The 22965-nt window shown below is 52.9% G+C and overlaps 11 protein-coding genes across 11 annotated transcripts; 6 read left to right on the top strand and 5 right to left on the bottom strand.

Moving 5' to 3' along the window:
• Positions 1-264: 264 nt before the first annotated feature.
• On the top strand, positions 265-1424 carry IAQ61_011479 (uncharacterized protein; the record flags this gene model as incomplete). Its single annotated transcript, XM_003843992.2, has 2 exons — positions 265-818; positions 986-1424. 2 exons carry the CDS (start codon positions 265-267, stop codon positions 1422-1424), a joined length of 993 nt encoding a protein of 330 aa, XP_003844040.2.
• A 286-nt stretch (positions 1425-1710) lies between these two features.
• On the bottom strand, positions 1711-2529 carry IAQ61_011478 (uncharacterized protein; the record flags this gene model as incomplete). Its single annotated transcript, XM_066099216.1, has 1 exon — positions 1711-2529. The coding sequence occupies one exon, from the start codon at positions 2527-2529 to the stop codon at positions 1711-1713; it is 819 nt and encodes a 272-aa protein (XP_065950735.1).
• A 525-nt stretch (positions 2530-3054) lies between these two features.
• Positions 3055-5900, bottom strand: IAQ61_011477 (uncharacterized protein). Its single transcript, XM_003843990.2, has 3 exons — positions 5008-5900; positions 3612-4883; positions 3055-3559 (listed from the first exon to the last, which is right to left on the bottom strand). The coding sequence occupies exons 1-3, from the start codon at positions 5684-5686 to the stop codon at positions 3396-3398; spliced, it is 2115 nt and encodes a 704-aa protein (XP_003844038.1). The 5' UTR covers positions 5687-5900; the 3' UTR covers positions 3055-3395.
• A 1512-nt stretch (positions 5901-7412) lies between these two features.
• Positions 7413-7799, top strand: IAQ61_011476 (uncharacterized protein; the record flags this gene model as incomplete). The annotated part of the gene is made up of 2 exons (XM_003843989.1): positions 7413-7511; positions 7566-7799. 2 exons carry the CDS (start codon positions 7413-7415, stop codon positions 7797-7799), a joined length of 333 nt encoding a protein of 110 aa, XP_003844037.1.
• Positions 7800-8664: 865 nt separating this feature from the next.
• IAQ61_011475 (uncharacterized protein) lies at positions 8665-9621 on the top strand (the record flags this gene model as incomplete). Its single annotated transcript, XM_003843988.2, has 1 exon — positions 8665-9621. The coding sequence occupies one exon, from the start codon at positions 8665-8667 to the stop codon at positions 9619-9621; it is 957 nt and encodes a 318-aa protein (XP_003844036.2).
• Positions 9622-10242: 621 nt separating this feature from the next.
• IAQ61_011474 (uncharacterized protein) lies at positions 10243-12107 on the top strand (the record flags this gene model as incomplete). The annotated part of the gene is made up of 4 exons (XM_003843986.2): positions 10243-10329; positions 10477-10694; positions 10913-11328; positions 11410-12107. 4 exons carry the CDS (start codon positions 10243-10245, stop codon positions 12105-12107), a joined length of 1419 nt encoding a protein of 472 aa, XP_003844034.2.
• Positions 12108-13426: 1319 nt separating this feature from the next.
• Positions 13427-14098, top strand: IAQ61_011473 (uncharacterized protein; the record flags this gene model as incomplete). Its single annotated transcript, XM_003843985.2, has 1 exon — positions 13427-14098. One exon carries the CDS (start codon positions 13427-13429, stop codon positions 14096-14098), a length of 672 nt encoding a protein of 223 aa, XP_003844033.2.
• A 588-nt stretch (positions 14099-14686) lies between these two features.
• On the top strand, positions 14687-17008 carry IAQ61_011472 (uncharacterized protein). The gene is made up of 2 exons (XM_003843984.2): positions 14687-15132; positions 15192-17008. Exons 1-2 carry the CDS (start codon positions 14918-14920, stop codon positions 16228-16230), a joined length of 1254 nt encoding a protein of 417 aa, XP_003844032.1. The 5' UTR covers positions 14687-14917; the 3' UTR covers positions 16231-17008.
• A 600-nt stretch (positions 17009-17608) lies between these two features.
• PGN1 (glycoside hydrolase 28 protein) lies at positions 17609-18706 on the bottom strand (the record flags this gene model as incomplete). The annotated part of the gene is made up of 1 exon (XM_003843983.2): positions 17609-18706. One exon carries the CDS (start codon positions 18704-18706, stop codon positions 17609-17611), a length of 1098 nt encoding a protein of 365 aa, XP_003844031.2.
• Positions 18707-18856: 150 nt separating this feature from the next.
• On the bottom strand, positions 18857-19309 carry IAQ61_011470 (uncharacterized protein; the record flags this gene model as incomplete). Its single annotated transcript, XM_066099215.1, has 1 exon — positions 18857-19309. The coding sequence occupies one exon, from the start codon at positions 19307-19309 to the stop codon at positions 18857-18859; it is 453 nt and encodes a 150-aa protein (XP_065950734.1).
• A 546-nt stretch (positions 19310-19855) lies between these two features.
• IAQ61_011469 (uncharacterized protein) lies at positions 19856-21814 on the bottom strand (the record flags this gene model as incomplete). Its single annotated transcript, XM_003843982.1, has 1 exon — positions 19856-21814. One exon carries the CDS (start codon positions 21812-21814, stop codon positions 19856-19858), a length of 1959 nt encoding a protein of 652 aa, XP_003844030.1.
• Positions 21815-22965: the final 1151 nt, after the last annotated feature.

The following is a 22965-nucleotide window of genomic DNA, read 5'->3' as shown; positions in this document are numbered from 1 at the left end:
GGGAAGTACCTTTGCAATCTGAGCAGCACATCCTCCTTTGTCTATGTCCTTTGCATTTCTTATGCTCTACACGTGCTCTAGATCCCCTGTAATTCTTACCTATCGCCTTGACAACATGCGACTGCCTAAATAGTGAACTTCGAGGCGCACGGACGTGATCGCACTACATAGGTAGGAGCAATCTTGCCCAACGCCAGCTTTTCCACCACACCACACAACACACAGCAGCAGCAGCAGCAGCAGAAATCAGACACTCAGAACAATATGGAGTCTGTTGGCGAATACGTTTCGCCTTCAGATACTATGGGCAGCGCACTGACTGACGAGAATGTAGCAGACAACAAAGCCAGCATGAAGTGCATCGAATCCTATCTACAACAACATGTAGCGCAGCAACACAAGTTCGATCATGAGATTGAGAGGGTCAAGATTGCCATGAACGTGTGCGAGTTCATCTTACGTGCACCCATTCGGGAGCTGGAAGCTAACAGCAATCCGAACACCGCTGATGGCACATACGAAAAACTTGTTTCATGCAAGAACACCATGACCATTGCGCAAGAAACCATGCAAGAGGATGCTGGAAAACTGGGAATCCTAGCCACCGAGCTGCGAGCCTTCATGACAAAGCTCTGCGATGAGCGCGATCATCTCCACCAGAAATTTACTGGAGCTGAAGCACGTTGCAGACGCGAGCACAACCTCAATCAAAACAATCTCAGCATCATCGCTAGGCTTGAGGGCAAGATCCAGGACTTGACTTCGATGAACATTCAAACCCAGCGCGAACTCAGTGAATTTCGATCTGAAACTTCGGGGTACGTAATACTTGAGGTGAATGACGCGTTCATGGACGTACTGTCCCTCGCACCCAAAGCAATTCTTCCGCCAGTGTCAAAGCTTAGACAATCCGAGCTCATCACCCATTTCCTACTTGTTGATTGATTATGATCGAGTAATTAGCTAACTATATGTCTATCCCCAGAACCCAAACCAAGCGTCTCGGTGAAGTCCATGGGACCCATCTAGTTGATCGGGCGCAGACCTTCCAGCACGAGAATGCACGACTGAGGGAACACATGAGCGAACTGGAGAATGATGCCGCTGTTATCAAAAAAGAGTTCGCTCAGTTGATAACTAGTCTGGATACTACAAATGCTGGTTTTGGTACCATTGAAAACTGTCAAGATGAGCATGAACAACACAAGTCGGCCACCGTATTCAAGCCTGCCGGAATGGCTCACGTACTCTTCAACACGGTGCGCAAGGACGACGAGTTCATTGCGTACTACCGCAACTGCAGAAGGGCATATGTCAAGCACCATCTTCTCCATGAGCAGGTTGGGGGTGAGGATTCGTCACGCCTACAGAAGGAGTTCGCCAGGGTCGATGGAATTCGTTGCATCAATATCAGCTACGAGTAACTTGTGCGTAAGTTGCCGATCGTGTTCGTTGGGTCCGTTGCCCGAGCATGATTTGGATATCGTGAGACGTCAACATTATGGGTTGGGGAAGTTTGGCCCTGGTATGCAGTAGTCCATGCTACTTCACTGCACTGGGTCCGTTCCGGGAGGAGTTTGGCTTTCGTATACAGTAGTCCGTGCTACTCAGTGTACTGAATCCTTGTCTGCTGTAGTCTCGTCTGCAATGCATACACCTCCCATACTTGCAAATCCTGATGTTTCAATGACCCTCAGGCGACAATTCCGTTTAGGAGTTGAAGTGCTGTTCGACATGATGTGCAACTGCCGTTTCATCACCCTCGAACTCACCGCACACGGGACACGTAGCTACCTTCTCTGTATCCCCACCATCCTGCGCGGCTGCCGCTACCCAGTCCCCATCTCCATCTCGGCTTCCCATTGCTTCGCTCATCCCTCTCTCTATCCCTTTCCCTTTCCCCCGCCCCTTCCTCCTTGAAACCCCCCTGTCCGCATCCTCCAGCGCAGCAAACAACCCCAAACTCACCCCCGTATTTCCCCGCCTCTCCTCATCATACACATATCCATCATCCAACCTCGCATCTCTCTCGATCCTACCACCTAGAAACCCATGCCCAGAACCAACACCACCTCTACCACCCTCCCCGTCCCTCCCCAACCGCGCCCCCGCCCCACCCACAAGCGCTTCCCCTCTCTCCCCTTCCTCCTGCGAAACCAGCGCCTGCACCCTGCCCACGCGCCCATCTCTCAATCGCACCTTGACGCCGCGCGGATGGTCGCCGCGCGTGAGCAGAGTGGCGACGATGCCGTGGACGCGGTGGCCCGTTGGCTGGTCTGCTTTTAGGATGATGGAGACTGGGGTGGCGGGGTGGATATGGGCGTGGCGTGGGGGAGGGGTGGGCGAGTCGTGGTGTGTAATGTGGTCGCGCCCACGGGCGCTTCTGGGTCCTTGGATTGGGGCCTGGGCTTGGTCTCGGGCTTGTCCTGTTTGAGTTGCTGATCCTCGTCCGCGTCCCTGTGCGGTTCCTCGTCCTCGTTCCCCTCCTCGTCCGCGTCCGCGTCCTCTTTCTTGCGTTGGCGTGTTCATTGTATGCAGGTATGGAAAACAGGACCAGGTCGCCTATCAAAGATCGCACGCATCAACTCAATATATAATTATTGACTTGCTCTTCCCCATCTCCTGCGCACTCCCACCCAATCCAACTCCCTTGGTAGAAGATCACGATTCTTCCTTGGAAAGCGAATGCAGCGATGTCAAATGTCTTTCTTATATCGGCGAAGTGAATGTAAGTAGCCGGAGTTTTGCGAGGGCTCGGATTGTTGGGATTCTATGTTCGGGTTGATTATGTTTTTGTGGATGTGGCGGCTGGTTGGTGGGGAAGTAAATTGTGTGGAGAGGATCAGAAAGACAGACGGAGAGTTGGTGTTGAAGAATCGAATTGCCCAAGTTTCGGGGATTATGTCATCGGTGCTTGTATACCAACATGATTCATCACAACCGTGATAGATCAACTCACATCAATGTCTGCATCAATTAGTACTTTCAGCCCTTGCAATCAACAAGTCCCAAGACTTTCTCCTCCTTCATCGCATCAATAGCACATTATGCAAGATTTGAAAAAGGACCAATATATAACATTTGTCGCACTCTGGACAGACTCTCTCGAGCAGTCCGCTCTACTTTTTCGCAATCGATAAAGATGGTGTGACGACGCCAGAGCAATGCCAATGCCAATGCCGTTCGCAACTGTACAAAAAATACAGGGTGATGATGAATGATGGCAGCCAAGTCGAGAGCAGAAGGTCTACAGAATCAACAAGCTCGCGCTCCCTCCATATGTACCCAACGCCATGATGTGTTTGAGGAAAAGCCGCCTAAGGAGTCATAACTGAAAAGTATAGACACGTAATAAAGGGTTTCTTAAAGTTCTTTCGGTCGGGGGCGCCCGAGGTTTAGAAGGGGAAGCCTCCGGGTGGACCTTGGCTTCGTCGACTACCGCCAGGCATGCCACCCATGCCGCCAAAGGGGCTGCCCCCGGACTGGAAATGGAAACCTCCTCCACCACGGCCGCCGCCCATACCGCCGCCACCTCCCATGCCACCGAACATTTGCATCACTGTGGACGGAGTTAGCTGGATTCAGCAAAGTATCAATCAAAGACAACTTACGAATTTCTGGGTCGATGCCGCCGCCCATACCGCCACCATGGAAGCCGCCGCCGCCACCACCGAACATGTCGGACGGGTCAACCAGATCAGCACCAGAGTCATATCGCTCGCGCTTCTGTGGGTCGCTGAGGGTTTCGTGTGCTTCCTGGATCTCCTTGAAACGGTCGACGGCATCGGCGTCGTCTGGGTTCTTGTCGGGATGATGGACAATGGCAAGTTTGCGATATGCTTTCTTGATTTCAGTCTCGGTGGCGTCTTTGCTGAGACCGAGAATCTTGTAGTAGTCTTTGCGTTTGCTCTTCTTGAGTTCCATTTCGGCTTCGCGGATTTCCTTTGCGATGCCCGGCTCGGATGGGTTGGCTTCTTGAATTGCCTTGAGATCGCGGACTGCCTCTTCCCAGTTTCCAGACTCGCCCAGGGCCTTTGCCCTAGTTTTGCGGGCTTTGGTGTAGTTTGGATCGAGTTCGAGGGCCCTGTCGCAGTCTGCGATTGCGGCCTTCCAGCTCTTTTGTCGGGTGTGGCAGAGTGCGCGGTTTTGCAAAATTTTCGAATTTGTGTTTCGGTTCGAGGGGTCGACGTCCAGGGCTTGCGAGTATGTGTCAATGGCCTCCTGGTATCTACCGGCCTTGAAAGCAGCGTTGCCCTCCTGCTTCATACGTTCCAGCTTCTGCACCATTCGCAGGTTTCGTACAGCATCCTTGAAGTCGGGATCGCAGCTTAACGCCTGCCTAAAGTGCTGAATCGCTTTGTCATTCTCTCCCTGTGCGTACAAGATGCGGCCGCGGAGGACAAGCGCGTCTGGATCTTGGTTGTTGTACCGTAGGAGTCCCATGGCTACGTTCTGAGCCTCACCAAGAGCGTTGGGGTTACCCATCCGTAGGTGCGCCTCTCCACGCATGAGCTGCCATTTTCGTGGCTTATCCACGCCCGCACCCAGGCCCTTTTCAGCCTCGTTGAGTGCATATATGATCATGGACCCTGCGCCGTCTTTCTGGAACGTCTCCTCAGCCATGCGCAGGTGCTTTTGCATATTAAGCGCAGGCTGTTTGTCCTTGGCTGTGGCGTTGATCTGGTTGAAGACCTCGACCGCCTCGTCGGGCCGTCCAAGGCTAGTCAGCACCCTGCCCAGTCGCAGCAGAATCTTCATATTGCCCGGATCTAGCTCGTCGGCCATTTTGCAGTCCTCCATGGCCTCGACGAATTTGTTGGCCGAGATGTAGGCGGCAGCGCGGTTCGAGTAGTACGTGGCATTGTGAGGGTCGGCCTCGATAGCTGTGCACTGATTAGCCCAGGAGTCATGGTGGTGTGGTGTGCGGTGGTGCAAGGCGGCGGCTGCTCGCTCGTAGCACTACCGCACGTGTGGGCAAGGGACTGCCGTGTGGCTGTGACGACGCACCTTTCGAGTACTCCTTGATGGCGGCGGGGTAGTCTTTGATCTTGAAGAATTTGTTGCCCGCCGCCTTGTATTCCTCGGCATCGATGGTCGGTGGCTCTGCTGGGGGTGTTGCGGCCTCAGGCGTGGCTGCGTACGTGGCCGATTGCGGCGGGGGGCTCTTCGTGTAGCGGTGAGGGGGAGGTGCTGGACGGTCAGCGGGCTGGCCATTAGGCTTGGGGGCCTCTGGGGCGGTAGCAGCAGCAGGAGTAGTAGTATTAGTAGTAGCAGCAGCAGCCACAGGGCTCGAGGGCACAGATGCAGGCGAGTGCTCGCGACTGTCCACGTCCATGGGTTGAGGCGTGGCCTGGTCGCTCATGTTGGCAATGGCCGTGAACGACAGGCGCTGCCGTTCCTCGGGCGGCAAGTTGAGCGGGTGGGAATCGCGGTCGTCGTACTTGGACGAGCGGCGGGAAGAGTGCGCGTTGCTGTTGGAGCGCCGGCTGCTGCCAGAAGGGCGTTCCCGGTCCTTGACGCGGGAGTGGCTCTTTTTGTCGGGAGAGGGGAGAGGGGTGCCTGGCGTGCCTGGCGTGCCGGCTGTGCTGGGCGAACTGTTGGACGACGGGCGGGCAACGAGCACCGGATGGTCGTAGGATTTCGACTTCTTGGACGAGGATTTGGAGAAGAGGGAGGGAAGAACCATGGGAGCGAAGCTTCGGGAAGAGAGGAGGATGGCGGCCTGGCTGGTGTAACTAGAGAAATTAGTGCTGGCTGCAGCGATTTCTTTGATGGAATTCCGGGAACCGATGTGTAAAAAAAAAAAAAAGGGTACGCTGGGATTTGCTCCTAAAAAGGGTTGCTAGAACGTTCCATGGGCGCGAGACGAGGATAAGCCCGCTAAAGGGCAGACGGCGAGCTGCCACACCCGCGCGCGCAAAGCCTCCCCTCCCCCCATCTCCCTCCCAACGGACGTGCATGCGAAGGCTGGGGGGCGCGGGCGCGGAAGGGGGAGGGGGGGAGAGGAGAGCCAAAGAGGGGTGGGTGGGTTGGTCAAGGGCCACATCGTCCATCCATCACTCTCCCTTGAAATTACCATCATCCATACCAAGAGTCCACATCAAAAACAAGCCAGCCTTGACCCGCTGCTGCTGGTGTTGTGGCTATTGTTGTTGTTATTGTTGTTGTTATTGCTGCTGCTGCAACCTCGTGGCCCCACGTACGCCAAAGTATTCACTGGCTGTGATGTGATGGAGCTGGCCTGCTTTTGTCTTCCTGATGCCTTTACCGTGTGCTGTAGACGCCAATGGATGGACATACTGTACCCATCCTCCCCCACGCGTCATATGGCACTGTCCACCATCACGCGCTGACTACCACTCTGGCGCCTCGGTCGAATTGGCCAAAAATCCATAGGCAAAACCATCTCCCCACTGGGTGACCGCACCCAACCGACAATGCGCGAGGTTGGGACAAGCGAACATCAGCGCGCGTTGCCAACAGCAACAACATGCACGCTCCGTGAGCTCGTCACCTCAGCCCTCGGTCTCGCTGTCCATCCTCTCACTGCACCGAGATGAGCTGTGCTCACCGTTTCCAGCCTGCGTCTTTATGTGGCCAATGTAAAACATGGGTGGTTTGCCGTTGACGCCATGCCAAAGCCGTGTGTTGGTCGTGTGGTCCGACACGACTCACAGCCGGAGAGCGCCATTGTGATTTCCGTGTCTCCGTGTCTCCATGTCTCCATGTCTCCATGTCTGGTCCAACGTGCCCAGTCTAGCAATGGAAAGACCATGGTTGCTAGCCACTGAGCAGCCGAATAAGGATATGCGCAAGGCTAGAGTACAGGAGGTGGTCCAGACTAGCAGGCCTTTGCTCGTCGAATGTTGGATGGGATGCCTGCTGCCTCTACTTCTGCGTCCTTGGATAGCAATGTTTGCATACAGGTAACAGTGTACAGTCGGCATGTACCTCCTCTTAACACGGTTCTACTGTGTGCAGCTATCGAATATAGCTGAACCACCTGGCTGGTATCAGTCGCACCCGATCCGCCCCTCGCTTTCGTCATCCCGCTTGACCCAGACCCAGCTGCACGTGCCCAGGCATCCCTCCACCACACCCGCCGTCGCTTTCCTGCAACACACTCTCCCCTTCCCCTTCCCCCTCCCCCTCGATAGCCATAGGCCCCACCGTGCTGCGTGACAACGTGTGTAACGACTCTTGACTCTCCATACAATCGTCGCCTTGAGCTCATCTAATTCGTCTCGCCTCTCGAGATCAGGTGTAAGCCGAGAGGACAGGACGTGCGGATAGCCAGTGTTTGACGGCCAAGTGGCTCCTACAGCCTACCGTCTACTCTTCCCCAAACACCTCTCCAGCCTTGCCATCTTGACTACTCCTCTGCGCCCATACCAAGCCCAGGATCATCCGCCATGGGGCTCACATACAACATCTACCTCAACTCGTCGCGCGTCTACGGCTGCAAGAACTGCAAGACCCACCTCTCTAACCACGACGACATCCTCAGCAGAGTCAGCTAGCCTTGAAGCAGCCATACAGCAGGCCCCCGTACTAACAGTCCACAGAACTTTCGTGGCCAGCACGGCAAAGCCTACCTCTTCGACAGCGTCGTCAACGTCACCGAATCAGATCCCAACGAACGTAATATGACTACAGGACGTCACATTGTACGCGACATCCAATGTAGGCAGTGCAAGGAGACAGTTGGGTGGAAATACGACAAGGCATATGAAGCGAGCGAAAAGTATAAAGAGGGCAAATTCATCCTCGAGGCCGAACTGCTCTGCACAGTTACCTGAGCCTGGCTTCGGCACCTGCGACCGACGTATCGTTTCCTTTTTTCCTATGCACTACCGGAGTTTTGGATGTCCTTGGGGATATGGGCTGGGTTGAACTGATAGGCGTTCCTGAGGGTTGGATCCTACATTAGCTGTGACTTACTGGAGGCCTGTTGGCATGCGAGCGCTTTAACTCGCTTGCTGTAGCGTTCTGGGTTCTGGGCCAAGAGCTCTTTGAGCGCATCAATCAACTTCCTATATTGGAAATTTCTGCTGCACTGCTACAGCTACATCTGAGCCACTTCTGTCGTCTCATAACCTTGCAAGACTTTGCTACACACTCTTCCTCACGACCGACAGCGCGGATGTCTCTACGGAAACAAGAAGAGTTTTGGTATGAGAGACTGTTTTTGACTGTCTAGCGCATTCCTGGAGTGCGAATACTTGGCCTATATGAAAGTAATGTTCTCGAAATACCCCGCTCGAACCTCGGCGGGGCACTATCACTACGGAGAAGCTCCGCGCGACAGCTCACGCCAGCAGACGGCACCTCTATATCATCACCTTGACGCACTGCCCAAGGACCATCTCGCGTCTCTTCGTTTCGTTCCGTTCATCCTCTGACCACTCTCTACTCCTTTTTGCCTCCGACCAGATCACCAAGTTCATTATGAGCGACGGAACGATGAAGGCAGTCGTCTTCAAGGGGCCTGGCAAGGTAGTCCTCGAAGACCGACCGATTCCAAAGATCAAAGAGCCAACCGACATCATCGTCAAAGTCGACAAAGTACTATCTCTAGGCCGTCAAATGTGAAACTTGAATTAACCTATCACAGACAGCACTCTGTGGAAGGTAAAGCCAATCATTCAATCCTCATCACTCCAGATGAGAATAACACCTCTCACCAGTGAGCTCCATGTTTTCCGCGGCCACCAACCCTCCCCGACGAATTTCATCATGGGCCACGAATTTACTGGCCATGTCCACGAAATCGGGTCTTTGATCAAAAACTTCAAGATTGGCGACTTGGTAGTCAGCCCCTTTACCCTCTCCTGCGGCGAATGCTTCTACTGCAAACATGGCTACTCGTCTCGTTGCACCAAGAGCTTGCTCTTCGGCTCTACAGCCATGGATGGCGGTCAAGCAGAATATGTCCGCGTGCCCCTTGCTGATTCGACCGCTGTCATTGCACCCTCGGGAATTAAGAGTGAGGCTTTAGTCCTCATGGCGGACATCTTCCCCACAGGCATGTTTGCAGCCAAGAACGCATTCACACACTCGACGCCCGAGGAGATCAAGGAAAGTGTCGTTGTACTCATCGGCTGTGGCCCAGTGGCTCTCTGTGCCTTGGTCAACCTCACAGACTACCAACCAAAGCATATCCTGGCCGTAGACTCGGTGCCTTCGCGCCTCGAACTCGCAAAGTCTCTTGGTGCGGAACCGTGGAACTTCATGACGGATCGTGCGGGGCTTGATGCACGCGTCAAAGAGCTGACGGAAGGTCGTGGCGCAGATGCCATTGTTGAGGTTGTAGGCTTGCCACCTGCGCTCAGAATGGGATATGAGCTCGTGAGGCCATGGGGTGTTGTCAGTTCAGTGGGTGTGCACAACGGGGAGATTCCCTGGACGGGCAATGAGGCGTATGGCAAGAACATTAGAGTGCAAATGGGGCGATGTCCTGTGAGGAGTGTGTTCGAGGAGGCATTGGAGAGTCTGAAGCGACATCAGGACAAGCTGAGCTTCATGGCGGACAGGATTATGCCGTTGAGTGAGGCGGTTGAAGGGTATGATCTCTTTGACAAGATGAAGGCGCAGAAGGTGGTGTTTGATGCGAGGAAGTAAGGGGGTTGGCGTTAAGGCGTTGAGGTGACGTGAGGTGAGTTTGGCAGAGGCGTTGAGGGAGTTGTACGTATGTAGATGAATGAGTAGGTTGTGAGCAAGGTATATCAGCCTACCGGTTCTCAGGGGGGTTTGATTCAATGATGATGTACAGAAGTAGAGTCTACCATGCACGGATGGATGATCAGGGGTCAGCTCGCAATGCGTCCTAGACAGTGAGAGAGAAATTGAGGGGGCACCGGGGGGTGGAATGCATCAAGGATGTAGTATATTCTTATTCTTCAAGATCGCAAGGAGTGTGTGCTTGTATAAGCAAGCGCTACATTCCCCTACTCTACATGGTACAAACCGTGGACATGTCACTAGCCCACCAGCTATACTGTGTGTGCAGGTACAGTACCCGGCATTGCTGGTCATGTGAATGGCCAGCCCTGCATGCCAGTTCCCATGGATGCGTGGCCGTTCTGCTGGCCTGTGCTTGGCCACTGCGGGGTCTTTTTTCAAAGGTCGCGCGCGGCGGGATGGGATGCAGAAGGTCCGACGACGAGGACGACGAGGACGAGGACGAGGACGAGGACGAGGAGCTTGATGGCCTCGTCGCCTTGCGCCCTGACAGCTACTATAATGCAATGCGTAGTGGCTGTTCCCAGCCATTCGCAACCCGCTTCGGTGCAAGGCTGCGTTGTTTGCCATGATGCCGTCGTATGGACAGTATGCAGTCGTACCGTGACAGGTGAAAGCTGATTGCCATGCCAGTGCCATAGCGGAGAGTCGCTGGTCGCACCTGCATATCCCAATGAATGCGGCAAGGCTCGTCGGTCTCGCTAAGAACTGCAACTGCCCCAATATTTCTCCCAGAAGCTTTGTCCTGCAACCTTTCGTCACCTCACTTGTCCATTGTCTACCACCAAGTCTGTGTCCGTCAACACATCTCCTCTTCACCCTCGCATCCCTCTCCCCCCCACCTCTCCCTCCCCCAATCTCCTCTCCGCTCCCCCTCCAACCGCCCCTTGCTCCTCTCTCACCTGTGGATCATCCCGCACCGACCATCTCCCCCGCCACTTCCGCAACTGCCTGTAAGTAGCTCTAGCCTGAGTTGTTTGCCCAAACCTCACCTTTTCTCACCCAACACGCCACCTTGCCTCGAGAGAACGAAATCAGCTCCCATCCTCCCCCTCCCCCCCCCCCCACCTCCTCCTCTCCTTCTTCTCTTTTCTTCACGGCCGACACGGCTGATCTTCTTGCCCGTCGCACGACACGGCGCATCGCAAAGTTACGTCACTGACAGCGACAGCCCACCTAGGTCATTCCTAAACATGTCCTCAGAGGAGAACCAGTCAGGTCCCGGTCAGGACGCTAGCCGTCTCGGCGACCAAGTCGACCGTTCCAATGTCGACGTGGATATGGACGCTATTCCCCGCACTGAGGAGGAATACGCCGAGTCGCAGCTCACTCTGCGCGCTATTGTCTCATCTAAGGAGGCCGGAGTGATCATAGGAAAGGCAGGCAAAAATGTTGCTGACCTACGCGACGAGACTGGTGTCCGCGCTGGCGTCAGCAAGGTTGTCCAGGGCGTTCACGATCGCGTTCTCTCCGTCACCGGTAGCCTCGCTGGAATTTCCAAGGCCTACGGCGTGGTCGCAAAAGGTCTTCTCGATGGCGCGCCCGCGATGGGCATGGGAGGTGTTATTCGTACCGATGGCACGCACCGTAAGTGCTTCCTACTGGACCACTGGCTTGTTGGAGACGCAGTCTTTGGTCTACTTGTCTAGGTTGAGCTAACTTTCGTAGCCATCCGCCTCTTGATCTCACACAACCAGATGGGCACTATCATTGGCCGTCAAGGTTTGAAGATCAAGCAGATCCAAGACGCGTCTGGTGTCCGCATGGTCGCTCAGAAGGAGATGCTGCCGCAGTCGACTGAGCGCATCGTGGAGGTCCAAGGCTCGCCCGGTGGCATTGAAAAGGCCATCTGGGAAATTGGCAAGTGCCTCATCGACGACCATGAGCGTGGTTATGGTACCGTTCTTTACAATCCTGCGGTGCGTGTTCAGCCTGGTGCTGGTGCTGGTCCATTGTCGAACGGCGGCCCCGCTGGCGGCCTGGGTGGCGGTCGTTCATACAATCGCACCGGTCACGGTGCCGACTTTAGCGACGCTCCGCCTGCCTTTACACGTCGCTCTGGCTCTGATGCTGCCAGCCGCCCCCCTCCTCCTACCCATACCGAGGATGGCGAAGAGATGCAGACCCAAAACATTAGCATTCCCTCGGACATGGTCGGTTGTATCATTGGTCGCGGCGGCACCAAGATCAGTGAGATCCGCAAAACCTCTGGTGCCCGCATCTCCATCGCCAAGGCTCCGCACGACGACACTGGCGAGCGCATGTTCACCATCACTGGTAGCGCCAGTGCCAACGAAAAAGCGCTCTATCTGTTGTATGAGAACTTGGAAGCGGAGAAGATGCGCCGCAGTCAAGCCCAGGAATAGGAGGCGTTGCCTACTTGTCCAGCATATCTGTTCTTAGCCTGACCATTCGGTTGTCATGCAGTGTATTGTTGGCGCAATGTAGCACTTCCGAATCTCGAAGGTTCTTGGAACGCTGGAGCATTTTCGCCCTCAGTGTCGTTGCTGGCCCTTCACATGCATTGCTTTCACGTTTGTCGGCGTCCAACATGGAGTCTTCGAAACTGGCGTCTTGAAGACTGGCGGACTTCAATTTCCTTTGGTTGCAGATGAATGCCGTGGCTCCTTGGGCTTATTTCCTATTTTCTTGCTATGGCTCGTCGAGATTTGAGCGCTAACTGAGCGCCTCACGAACGTCATGATTGATGGTCTTTGATATCCGGATAGCCCATCTGCCTGGGGCGGACTGCGCCTTTGCAGACAAGCATCCACATCCTGGGGGATATTGGGAAAGAAGAAACGGTATGAGAAGATGGAAGCTTTTTCATTATCTCATACGCAAACTCTACGACGAGCTCCATGTACCCTCCTCTCTCTAATCGGCCTCTCCGCGCACCCCTCCAACTAGTCCCTTACCTCTAAACACTCTCTAGACCCCTTCCTCTTCGTCCTACAACTCCTCCAAAATCATAAGTAGCCATATAAAACGTACTCTAGTATAGAGTAGCACAATACACTGCATAACATGGTAGTCACAGTCTGTACTGAGCAGCCCGGTTGGGATATGGTTTGCAGTGATGCCTGAAGCCGTGAAGAGGGTGACTGGACTGGGTTCTCGCACAATCTTCCCAAGTAAAATAGAAACTGCAGGCCATGGCTCCTTTCTCATCGTCACTACTGGTACGCCATACTCAAGCCGCTCAGACCTGCACCCTTACATTCTGTAGCGCTGTATGGAACGTCTGTGGATGAGGGGTTACTGATACCATCCGTCTTAAGGAGAGTTTGCAGGATCCTGGACAAGGCGCCATCGGCTTTTCGCTTAGATGTTATTCAAGCACTAGAGACTAGAGGTACAGTACCTATGCTTGCCACAGGACCAACCCGGATCAGGAGACTTCATAGTAAGCGGAGCTTCCTGACAGCCGGTGGATTTCCGAGGCTGGGGTGGTCCGCTAGATTAGCTGTCTTTTCGGCGCTATACCCAATCGAGACAGATGCAGCCTTGAATAAAGATGGTCCTGACCGCACATTCCCTCTTTTTCCAATTCTGTTCCCTGACGACTTCTTCCCTCTTCAAATCATCAATACCTTCTAGCATTCACTTGTCTTTTGAAATCCTAAAGTTCACTCGTAACTTCATCACCAGTCTACCAAGAGGAATCCACAGCAACAACACTATCATGGCGCCTGTTCAGACGCAAACTATGACACCCCACCAATTCAGCAACCCCGTCGCTGTCATACGGGTATCCGGAAGAGTTTCAAACCCAGCAGGACGGGCAACACGGGCAAGCAAGCCTTTGCTGTCTTACAACCCCCAAGTCCCTACCGCACATCCAGACATCAACATGACACTTCTTCGCAACAAACTCCTCCTCACATGCCGCCGATACATTCCTTCAGAGCTTCTTCATGAAGCACTAGCCGATGGCATCTACTCACGCGCCGAACGATGGATCACGCCCTCGAGCCAGCAGGCGTCCAAACTCGGCAAGCGGAAACGCTACTACGTGCTTGAAACTTCCGACTTTACCTTCAAATCGATGGGCAGTGCATGGGAAGCTCGGATCGACAGTCGAGGCAGCCAGCCGATTGACGCAGGTAATGGCGTGATTATTTTCGTCAAGGAGCGCAGTGAGTGGGATGCCTTTCTCACGGGGTACAGGAGGCAAGGCAAGAGAGCGGGACAGCTCATGCGGCTGAAGCAGAAAGACACGGAGCGCGTGTGGCGGGACGCGTGGAAGCGGAAGTGTGGGATGGATGATCTGGACGGGAAGAAGGAGGTCAATGCTGGACCCATGTGGGTGCTTGTCAAGAGCGCTGTTGCCAAGATTGTCCGAGGGGAGGCTTGAGCAGTGGTGTCAAGTGAGGGGAGCAGGGAGTGAGGCGGAAGCAGAGGCGCCGGTTGCCATGTTGCGTCAGGCGGTAAGAGATCTGCGTTTCATCCGTTGGCAACCTTTGATCAGGGATCAGGCGTTTTGCTTTGAATTTTAGCGAGCATCTCCATTTCTGGAGCGCAACAACATGATGATTCCTATGATTCGGGGGTGGGAGAGGGAGGGTGGTGGGCTTGGCGGTAAACGCGTTAGGCGGGATACCGTACCGTACCAGTATCGTTAGAAGAGGGCTACGAGAGGAGCGACAATGCTAGACAGTGACGGCCGCAGAGGAGAGAGAAAATAGCGATGGAACAAACCAGACAATGCATGATTGCCACCTGTATCTACTTGTACCGCTCGTTTCACACAGGCAGCAAATGGCTTGATTGCAGGCAAAGTTGCTGCCCCGCAGACGTCAAGCTTCTTCGCCCGGGGGGGTTGTCAGCGGCTACGTTCCGATCCCTGTTTCCGAGTTCCGATCCCTGAGGCGCAGGCTGGACGGGATGGACCGTGCGTTAGCGTTCCTCTTGTGTTAGCCTCCGTCGCGACTTGATGCCACGGTGGACTTCTGGAAGATGCTCGTGGTCATCTAATCTCAGGACAAGTGTCGCTCCTTTTAATTTCTGTCCTTCGCTCTGATTTCTTGTGCATTGCTACTCCCCAAGGTCTCTTTGACGATTGCATTGAAAGAACAACCCCTTGGTTGTTTCCTGTTTGACCGGCCAGTTAGACGGCACTTCTCTCCTTGATAGACTTTGGCAAAGAAACACTTGCGCCAGCGCGAATATCATCATGGCACGCTCAAAGGCGGCCACGCCGAGTCACAGAGCCTCGTCGCAGACCCGGAAACAGGCGAATGCCATTTCTCACCAACTCGACGGTGCGGTGCATTCGCTGGAAAAGAAGATTGAAGAGCAGGCGGAGCTGCATGCGCGAAACCCCAAGGAACAGAAGGAGGCGGGGCTGTTGCAACTCTTGATTTGCGTGGGTGGCATCTATGCAAGTTTGTAAGTGGCATGGAAGCGTACACGGTAGACAAGCAGTGCAACTAACTAACGCTCCCAAGTATGACCTGGGCCATGCTTCAAGAACGCCTAACAACCACCACCCACGGCCCCTCGAATGCCCGCTTCACCTACGCCATCTTCCTCAACACCGTTCAGTCGGCCTTCGCTGCCATTACCGGTTTCATCTACCTCGTCGTGTCCGCGCCGCGCGATCCAAAAACCCAAGCTCGACGTATCCCCGCCATCTTCCCCTCGAAAGCCATCCTCTTCCCCCTCCTCCTCATTGCCATAACCAGCAGTCTCGCCTCACCCTTTGGCTACGCCAGCCTCAAACACATTGACTACGTAACGTTCATCCTTGCCAAATCATGCAAACTGCTACCCGTCATGTTCCTCCACATCTCGCTCTTCCAAAAACGCTATCCCCTGTACAAATACCTCGTCATCGGCTGTGTGACCCTCGGCGTCGCCATCTTCACCCTGCACAACCCCTCGACCGCCCGCAAAGCCGCGAAGAAGGGTGTCGCCGCCGACGCCAGCAAGACGGTTGGCCTCTTCTTGCTCGCCGTCAATTTACTCTTCGACGGCCTGACCAACACGGTGCAGGACCAGATCTTTGGCACCTGGAAAGGCTTCACAGGCCCGCAGATGATGTGCGCACAAAACATTATGAGCACCGCACTTACCGTCTCCTACCTGCTCGTCTCCCCTTTTCTCGCTTCCACCGCCCTGGGACCCTGGTTCGGTCTGTCGCCTTCCGGCAACGGCGAGTTGGCAGATGCGCTCGCCTTCATCACTACCTACCCCTCTGTCGGCTGGGATGTCCTCGGTTTCGCGGCCTGTGGGGCGGTAGGGCAGGTGTTCATCTTCCACACCCTCGCCCATTTTAGCAGTTTGCTGCTCGTGACGGTGACGGTGACGCGCAAGATGCTGACGATGGTGTGGAGTGTGTGGTGGTTTGGCCACGAGATTACGGGCATGCAATGGGTTGGCGTCGGCTTGGTGTTTGGCGGCATTGGTGCCGAGGCTGGGTTTTCGCGCTGGGAGAAGAGTAAGAAGGCGAAGGCGAAGAAGGAGGAGGAGGGCAAGAAGGAGTGAGAAGAGGAGGAGGTGGAGGAAGACGAGGTTGGGGATGATTAGGGAAGCTGGCGCAGCTGTTGGAGGCGTTGGTCTTGTTGTACATGCCTAACATAGCCGGGGCTTTTTCCCTTCTTCTCGCCCGCGGATATCGAATTATGTACATATCCCAACACCCTTTCCCTCCCCCTTCCTCCTTCTACCAAGACGAGTACCTTGCATCCCACACACCCCTCGACCCCTCATCTCCATCCAGCTCTGGCACCTGGCGCCCCCACACCATCCATTCCATACATCATGCCGACCATACCGATCAAACCAAACCAAACCAAGAAAAAAACTGCTCCGAAAATTAAGTTTCACACATGGTTCCGAAAGGGAAGAAGGTTTTCTACAACGAAATAAACTTTGAAATAGTTTCTCGCGGAATACGAGTTTATGGCGGTAGAGTTTGAGAGTGAGGGGGTTGGGTGGTGAGTTGTGGGAGGGAGACGGAGACGGAGAGGGTTGTGATGTTTTGAAATTTAATTTTCTCCCTAAATAGGAATAGATAGTACGGTATCGCGTGATGAACGGGGTCGAAGAGGAGGAGTAAATCCACCTCATAACCACCGACCTCAGAGCAGACCTAACCGTCTTTCCAAGGCGACTCGCAAACTTGAGCGCAAGATTAAAAGGCCGGAAAATACAAATAAAATACATCCGTCCATGAGCTTGCTGAGACTGTTGTCTAGCATGCTGATCCGTTGTTTCTTTCCCATAGCTTGGGGGTATGACTCAGCTGTCTATGTCATGCATACTTTACAACATGTATGCTATATACCATCGTTAATATCAGTTAAATAAGACCAGTCCCTGGGAAATGCCACGCCAGACCAACGCATGCCCAACGAACTAAATCGTGCCTTTGGTCGGAGGGGAGCTGATCGTACTGTCCTGGGCCTACAGAATCCTTCCCTGAGGATGAGACAGCTTGTCTTGACATTTCAGATGAGAGCCATTGGATTGCTTGGACGAAAAGCTCGTGTTTCGAGGTATCTCGCGTTTGGCTGGGGACTATATTGCAGATATTCTCATTTCCTCGGTGGATCAGGGGTCCTGTTGGGTGCAGATAGGAGTGGGAAGGGGGATATGGAAGGCCTGAGTCAGATGAATGGAATCGCCGGCAAGCAGACCTCTGGACACTAGATACAGCTGTCAATTACTTCAACAGGACATCACATTTGCCGATCACACAACATGACAAAAAGAAGTCAAGAAGCAATTAGGTGTCAAAGCGCAGAGCATAGCTTGCGACTACAAGATATTTATAAACTGAAAGAAGAATATACAAGTAATAGACGAAAGCATCAAGCTTCGATCGTGTCAATGGCCTCCTCAGGCTTCATCACTGTGCAACTTAGCAAGACGCACCAGCAGGAACATTCTGGCACATGCTGCTCTTTTTGCCACCAGTCACATTGACATTTGACCAGGTCCAGTTGCTGCAGCTGCCCTTTCCGCAAAGAATGAGAATGTTGGTGGCCCCAGACGCCACAGTGCCATGGATGTCCTCGAGATGGATGCCAGTAACGGAGATGCCGGCCGTGGGCTTGTTAGTTGGGGAGCCATTCTGGTAGTCCTGACGGATGACGATGCCGTTCTTGGTAATGTTCTTGAGAGTGATGTTCTTGTACGTGACGTTGGAGACGGAGCCGGTGGCGCCAGCAACCGTCTTGATCCGCACCCCGTTTTCCGAGTTGATAATGGTGGAGTCGGTGATGAAGACGTTCTTGACGACGTTGTCGGAGCGGCCGCCCACGGAGCCAATGCTGATGCCGTGGCCACCGTCGCAGGTGCACTTGCTAAAGAAAATATCGGTTCCAGAGTTGACGGCGAGGCAGTCGTCCTGGTTCTTGACGTTGGCGTTGGTGATGTGAATGTCAGATGAGCTGCCAACATCGAAAGCATCGGTGTTGTGGCCCCCATTGGGCCCGTTCCCAGCAGAGTTGTCAATGGTGATCTGGTCAACAGTGAGGCCCTTGCATTGATTGATGGAGAAACCCTGGACGGGGGTGTTTCTGATGTTCAGTCCGGTAATGGTGGAGGACGTCATGGAGTGAGCGGCGAAGAACTTTGGCTTCTTCTTTCCTCCATTGCTGCCCTTGCCATCCCACCACTTTTGACCATCTCCATTGATGCAATGGCCGCTGGCTCCGTTGACCTTGATGTTGTCACCCGAGACAGAGATCAAAGGGCCTTCCCACTCCTTGTAACCAAAGGTAGTGGCTCCCTCGAAAGTAACAGTGGTACCACTCTTCAGTTTTGTCAAGTCGAGTGTGGTCCCAGCAGGCACATTCATGTCTTTGATGACAATGGAACTGCACGAACCCTTGCCCTTGGCGAGGGCGGCGGCATCGCTGAATGTGCAGTTACCGCGAGCATCCAGGCTCGTGGGCATAGCAGATACCAGCGCACCAGCGCTGAAGAGGAATGAGGCGATCTGAATGGCGACCATGGCGACTGTTTCTTGGAACGCGACGGTCGGAATAAACTCAAGTATAAAGCACGAAGGGAAGATATGAATGAATGAATGAATGAATGAGCGGTTGGATGATGTGTAGAGGAGTTCCCAACCTGGATACTTATAGAAGAAGACCTCTGTCCCTCAGGGACTTGAGCCCAATAGTATACGACAGCATTGACGGTGGTTCCGCGGTCGAGGCCACTGCAGTTCACTCCGAAGCTTGACCTTCTGTGCAAATCTTGGGTTCCCGTCAATCAGGGGCCAGCCTTGAGGGGACGTGGCTATGTGAACGGTACAGCCCTCGGCGGATCTTTCACTTAGACAGCGGCTCATATTACTCCGATTACCTAGACTAGACTGCCTGGATTGCCATGTCAGAAAGGCAACCCAGATGTCCTGGATTCCCATGTCAGAAAGGCAACCCAGATGTCCTGGATTCCCATTGATATCGCTTGATTGGCGGTCATGAGCCATGTTTGCATATCTTTCAAACGCCACTTCCTTCGAAGCCTTCGAAGACTCTGCCCAGAGGCCAAGCTTTGTCTGGGAAAGTCTTGTGCTGTCTAATTTAGGGGGGATGTTCGTTGCCCCCATGCCATATCAAATTGTGGGAGCAATTGATGCAATGAAACGAAACAGTATTCCCGCTCTGGAACGAAGGGGTCAACACAAAGCCGATGCAGCTCGACCAATAAATCATTCAGAATAGCGGCGAGATATTGCCGATTGATGGAAAAGCACTGGAAGCGAGACTGTCCCGGGATACATGTCACGTAGAATTAAGGGTGGGGTGGTTCGCATGGGTCACTAGATTGCTGAAACAGTGTCGGGGCCAACGGCACGCTTCCTAGCTCAGATAGTCTCCGCCACTGGAAGAGTCAACCCTGTTTGGGCCCTTTTCCCGCAGCGCTCTCTTGCTTTTTGCCTACATCTGCATCATTGTGCTTTACACTTGCGTATCCAGCCCGCAAAAGTTCCGATTGTACAATAAAGTACTTTCGGTGCGTTTGGTTTCACGTTAAAAGACCTGAAGGCTCTTCAAACGCCCCACTCATCGGTTCTCTCGCACGGCACCAGAAGTCTGTGTTTCCCGCGACCATCGTATTTACATATTGTATAGTAGTAGGAGGGGGGGCAGCCTTATGATTCAAGGTCCAAATTCGACTTGCCGGTTTCAGCCGATTGTCGAACAAAAAAGCCTCCTTGTGGTAGACCCTCCATGAACATGCCCCATGCCACCCAATTTCGCAGCAAAAGATGAGCAGTTTGGATCATTTCTCCCCTGACCCTGTTCAAATGCCGTGAAAGCTTTTGCGCATCAAGCAACATGAAGGATCCTTCTGTGGGCCTGACAAGATAGCATACGAACCAATCAATGCACCAGAACAGGTACAAGCATCGTGTGCGATACATTAACAGATCTGCTTCTTCAACCCATGGCTCAGGACTGACGTGTATTTCTTTGAGCCCGTCCATAGCAGCACCCAATGCAGATGCTAATGCAGCCATCGAAGACATGTCCACATTGTGGTCCACGAAGCCTAATGCAACAAGTTCATGGCAGCGCATTTCCATATTTGTAGCTAGTGCACGTATTCTGCATGTCGTGAGTAGATCATTGCCATTGTAGGACGTCAGTACCAGCGAATTGGCGTAATTCGCCAGCTGTGATGAAACGAGCTCTGCTGGCAAGTCTCGGATGAGTTTACGTGCACTCTCTCTCTTCTGGTCCATTGCCCTTTGCGGGAATAGATCGTGACCGATGGGTCGACGGATATCACGCTGGGCTTTAAGGCTGACGCTATCCAGAAAACTGGTCGGTGAAGCATAACGTCCTGTAAGTGGTATGTCAGATGGCATACTTGATATCGATAGGGGAATCCGAAGGCCGTTATCTTTGTTATAGGCCTTGAAACGCGCTAACATCTCATGCTGAGATCGGTCACATGTCGGTGGTGCAATAGGTACCTGGAGACTTGCTAGTTTCTGGATTATTGTGGTCATGGCATCCGTGCTGTACAAGAGACGTTGAAAGTGGGCGGTGTAGTTAACTATAGGAAACTCGGTGATCAATGTCGTCAGAGTGAGCTTCTCGATATCTTGCTCATCGATCTCAGCCGATAATAGCTGCAATATATCGGCCGTCAGGGTGTTGAGGTGAAAATCGAGGCTGACACTGTTGCGCACTACATTTGGATCCTGACAATCGTAGTATAGAGTCGCGTCTCTGTGATCGTAGATGATATTAAGGGGCGAATCGAGGTCCTTTACATCCTTGGGTATTGAAAATCCCAGTGGAGAAGGTGTCGCGTCCCCCGACAAGAAGACATTGTGTTTGCCCGACGGTCGAATTACTCTCTGATCTTGTTCCTCCCATACAGCCGTCACTCGAATCTCATTCAACACTTCATCAGTGCCACCTTCCACGTGAAATTCGGGAACAGTGGCTACTGTACCGGGAAAACATCTCCAAAAGTGTTTGCGTGCACTGTGAGCTGCGTTTACGGGACCGCCAAAGTGATATGCGATAAGCGCGATCGATAGCGGATGCGTTATGCTTTCAAGTAGTTGTTGTGGGACGGTTCTCTGGGTACCCTTGGTCTCGTAATCTAACATACTCATAGGGTTGTCTTGTTCCCATGAGTCGTGAAGTTTCTCATACCGGTAGCGGTCCGAATCTGACTTCTCAACGTCAGAATCGCTTCCCGCTGTCTCTCTAGAGTCTTCAGTCCCCCTACAATTCTCATCATTGGCCAAAGGCGAATCTGCATAGTTTGGAATCTCAATGGCCCCTTTGATCTTGAGAGGGAAAGCTAATGCCTTTGAATTAGCTAGAGTGGTTGCTAGCATGATGAAATTTTGTACTAGCTGCGTTGCTTGGCCTTCCTCTCCTGGTTTTGAATAGTCCACGGCAGATTTTTGAAGTACTCCGAGCATAGCTATTCGGTAATTTTCTATTCTTGCTTCGGCTTGCTCATCTTTCGGTGAGACCTCTAGTGTATGACGCGAGCGAGCACACGTGATTCTACCGGTGACCATGCGGCCGTAGGCAGTAGGCGGTATGGAGATATTTGCGTAGAATGCATGTGGGCATTTCATGATGGAAGATGTTGAAGAAAGGCCAGGCTTTGCTTTCGGTGGCTTTTTGGAAGAGTACTGGTCTGATGATAACGAGAAAAGAAGATTGATATGTCTTAGTAGGCACAGTATAATGACATCGACTGTGCTGCTGTGGGCTTCACTTGAAGTGTTGAGAGTAAGACTGAATGAACAGTTCTCGCTTGTGAGTAGCGGATGTCGCAGTGTTTTCTCAATCGCGCTTTTTGACAAGCCTTACCACCTATGAGTTCAGCAAGCAGTTTGAGACCATCAAGCGCATCCTTAGTGACAAGGCAATGTCTCATCCTCTTATGCAGAGAGTGTTACTTACTATCTACCTTTAGTGTGAGTCAAGATAACCTCTCACCGTACTCATTCAATGCCCGTCGTGGGGAATCGCCGGTGTCTTTCAACTCACCTACCATGCCAAGATTGTACGCAGAAAAAAGAGGAATGTTTATGCTATGTGTAAGTGCAAGGCTTCGCCATAGTATGGACAGCGTGAGATTTCTTCTCTGCTGAAATACAAACCTCCATTAACGATGAGTGAAAATAGTGTAGCCAAGAAATGAAGTTGTTTCATGAGGTGTATACCGGTAACGCGCTTCATAGTTAGCCAACGTAAATGGCACATCATAACGCTTCGCTATCCATATTTTTAGATGCCAAAGCAATAGCTTGCATATTACAGGAGCTAGAGAATACATTTCGCCAGTGTTTTGATTGAGAGCTGCGTAAAATGTATGACCTAGTCTCGAAAGCTCCACTATCTCATAACACGCTTTGCGAACATACTACCTAATCGTGTGGGTATAGAGGAAAGATCAAGCTAAAGCTGAGCTAAGGGATAGATATGAATACTGACAGAGGTTGCGAACGGTATACTGTGAGTAGCCTAAATTATGACTTGGCCGATATGAATCATACTTGATGTGTCAAACACCTTGAATCTGCCTTGTGCACTCGTAGGAACGACCCTTGTTAGAAGCGAATATCAGAGTATTGTGCATTTTATGGTAGTTGTGGCCCCTACAAACGATGTATTGTCAACTATAGGTCGGTTTGGCCATCATATCAAATTCCTGTGTTCGCCGACTTTTTAGAGGTGAATGGCGAAGACATGGCCATAGCGAGAAATGCAGATGGTCCAC

This window comes from Plenodomus lingam (assembly GCF_022343315.1).
Source record: "Plenodomus lingam strain CAN1 chromosome Unknown scaffold_20, whole genome shotgun sequence".
NCBI classification, from domain to species: Eukaryota; Fungi; Ascomycota; class Dothideomycetes; order Pleosporales; family Leptosphaeriaceae; genus Plenodomus; species Plenodomus lingam.
This window is presented reverse-complemented; position numbering and strand designations above follow the sequence as displayed.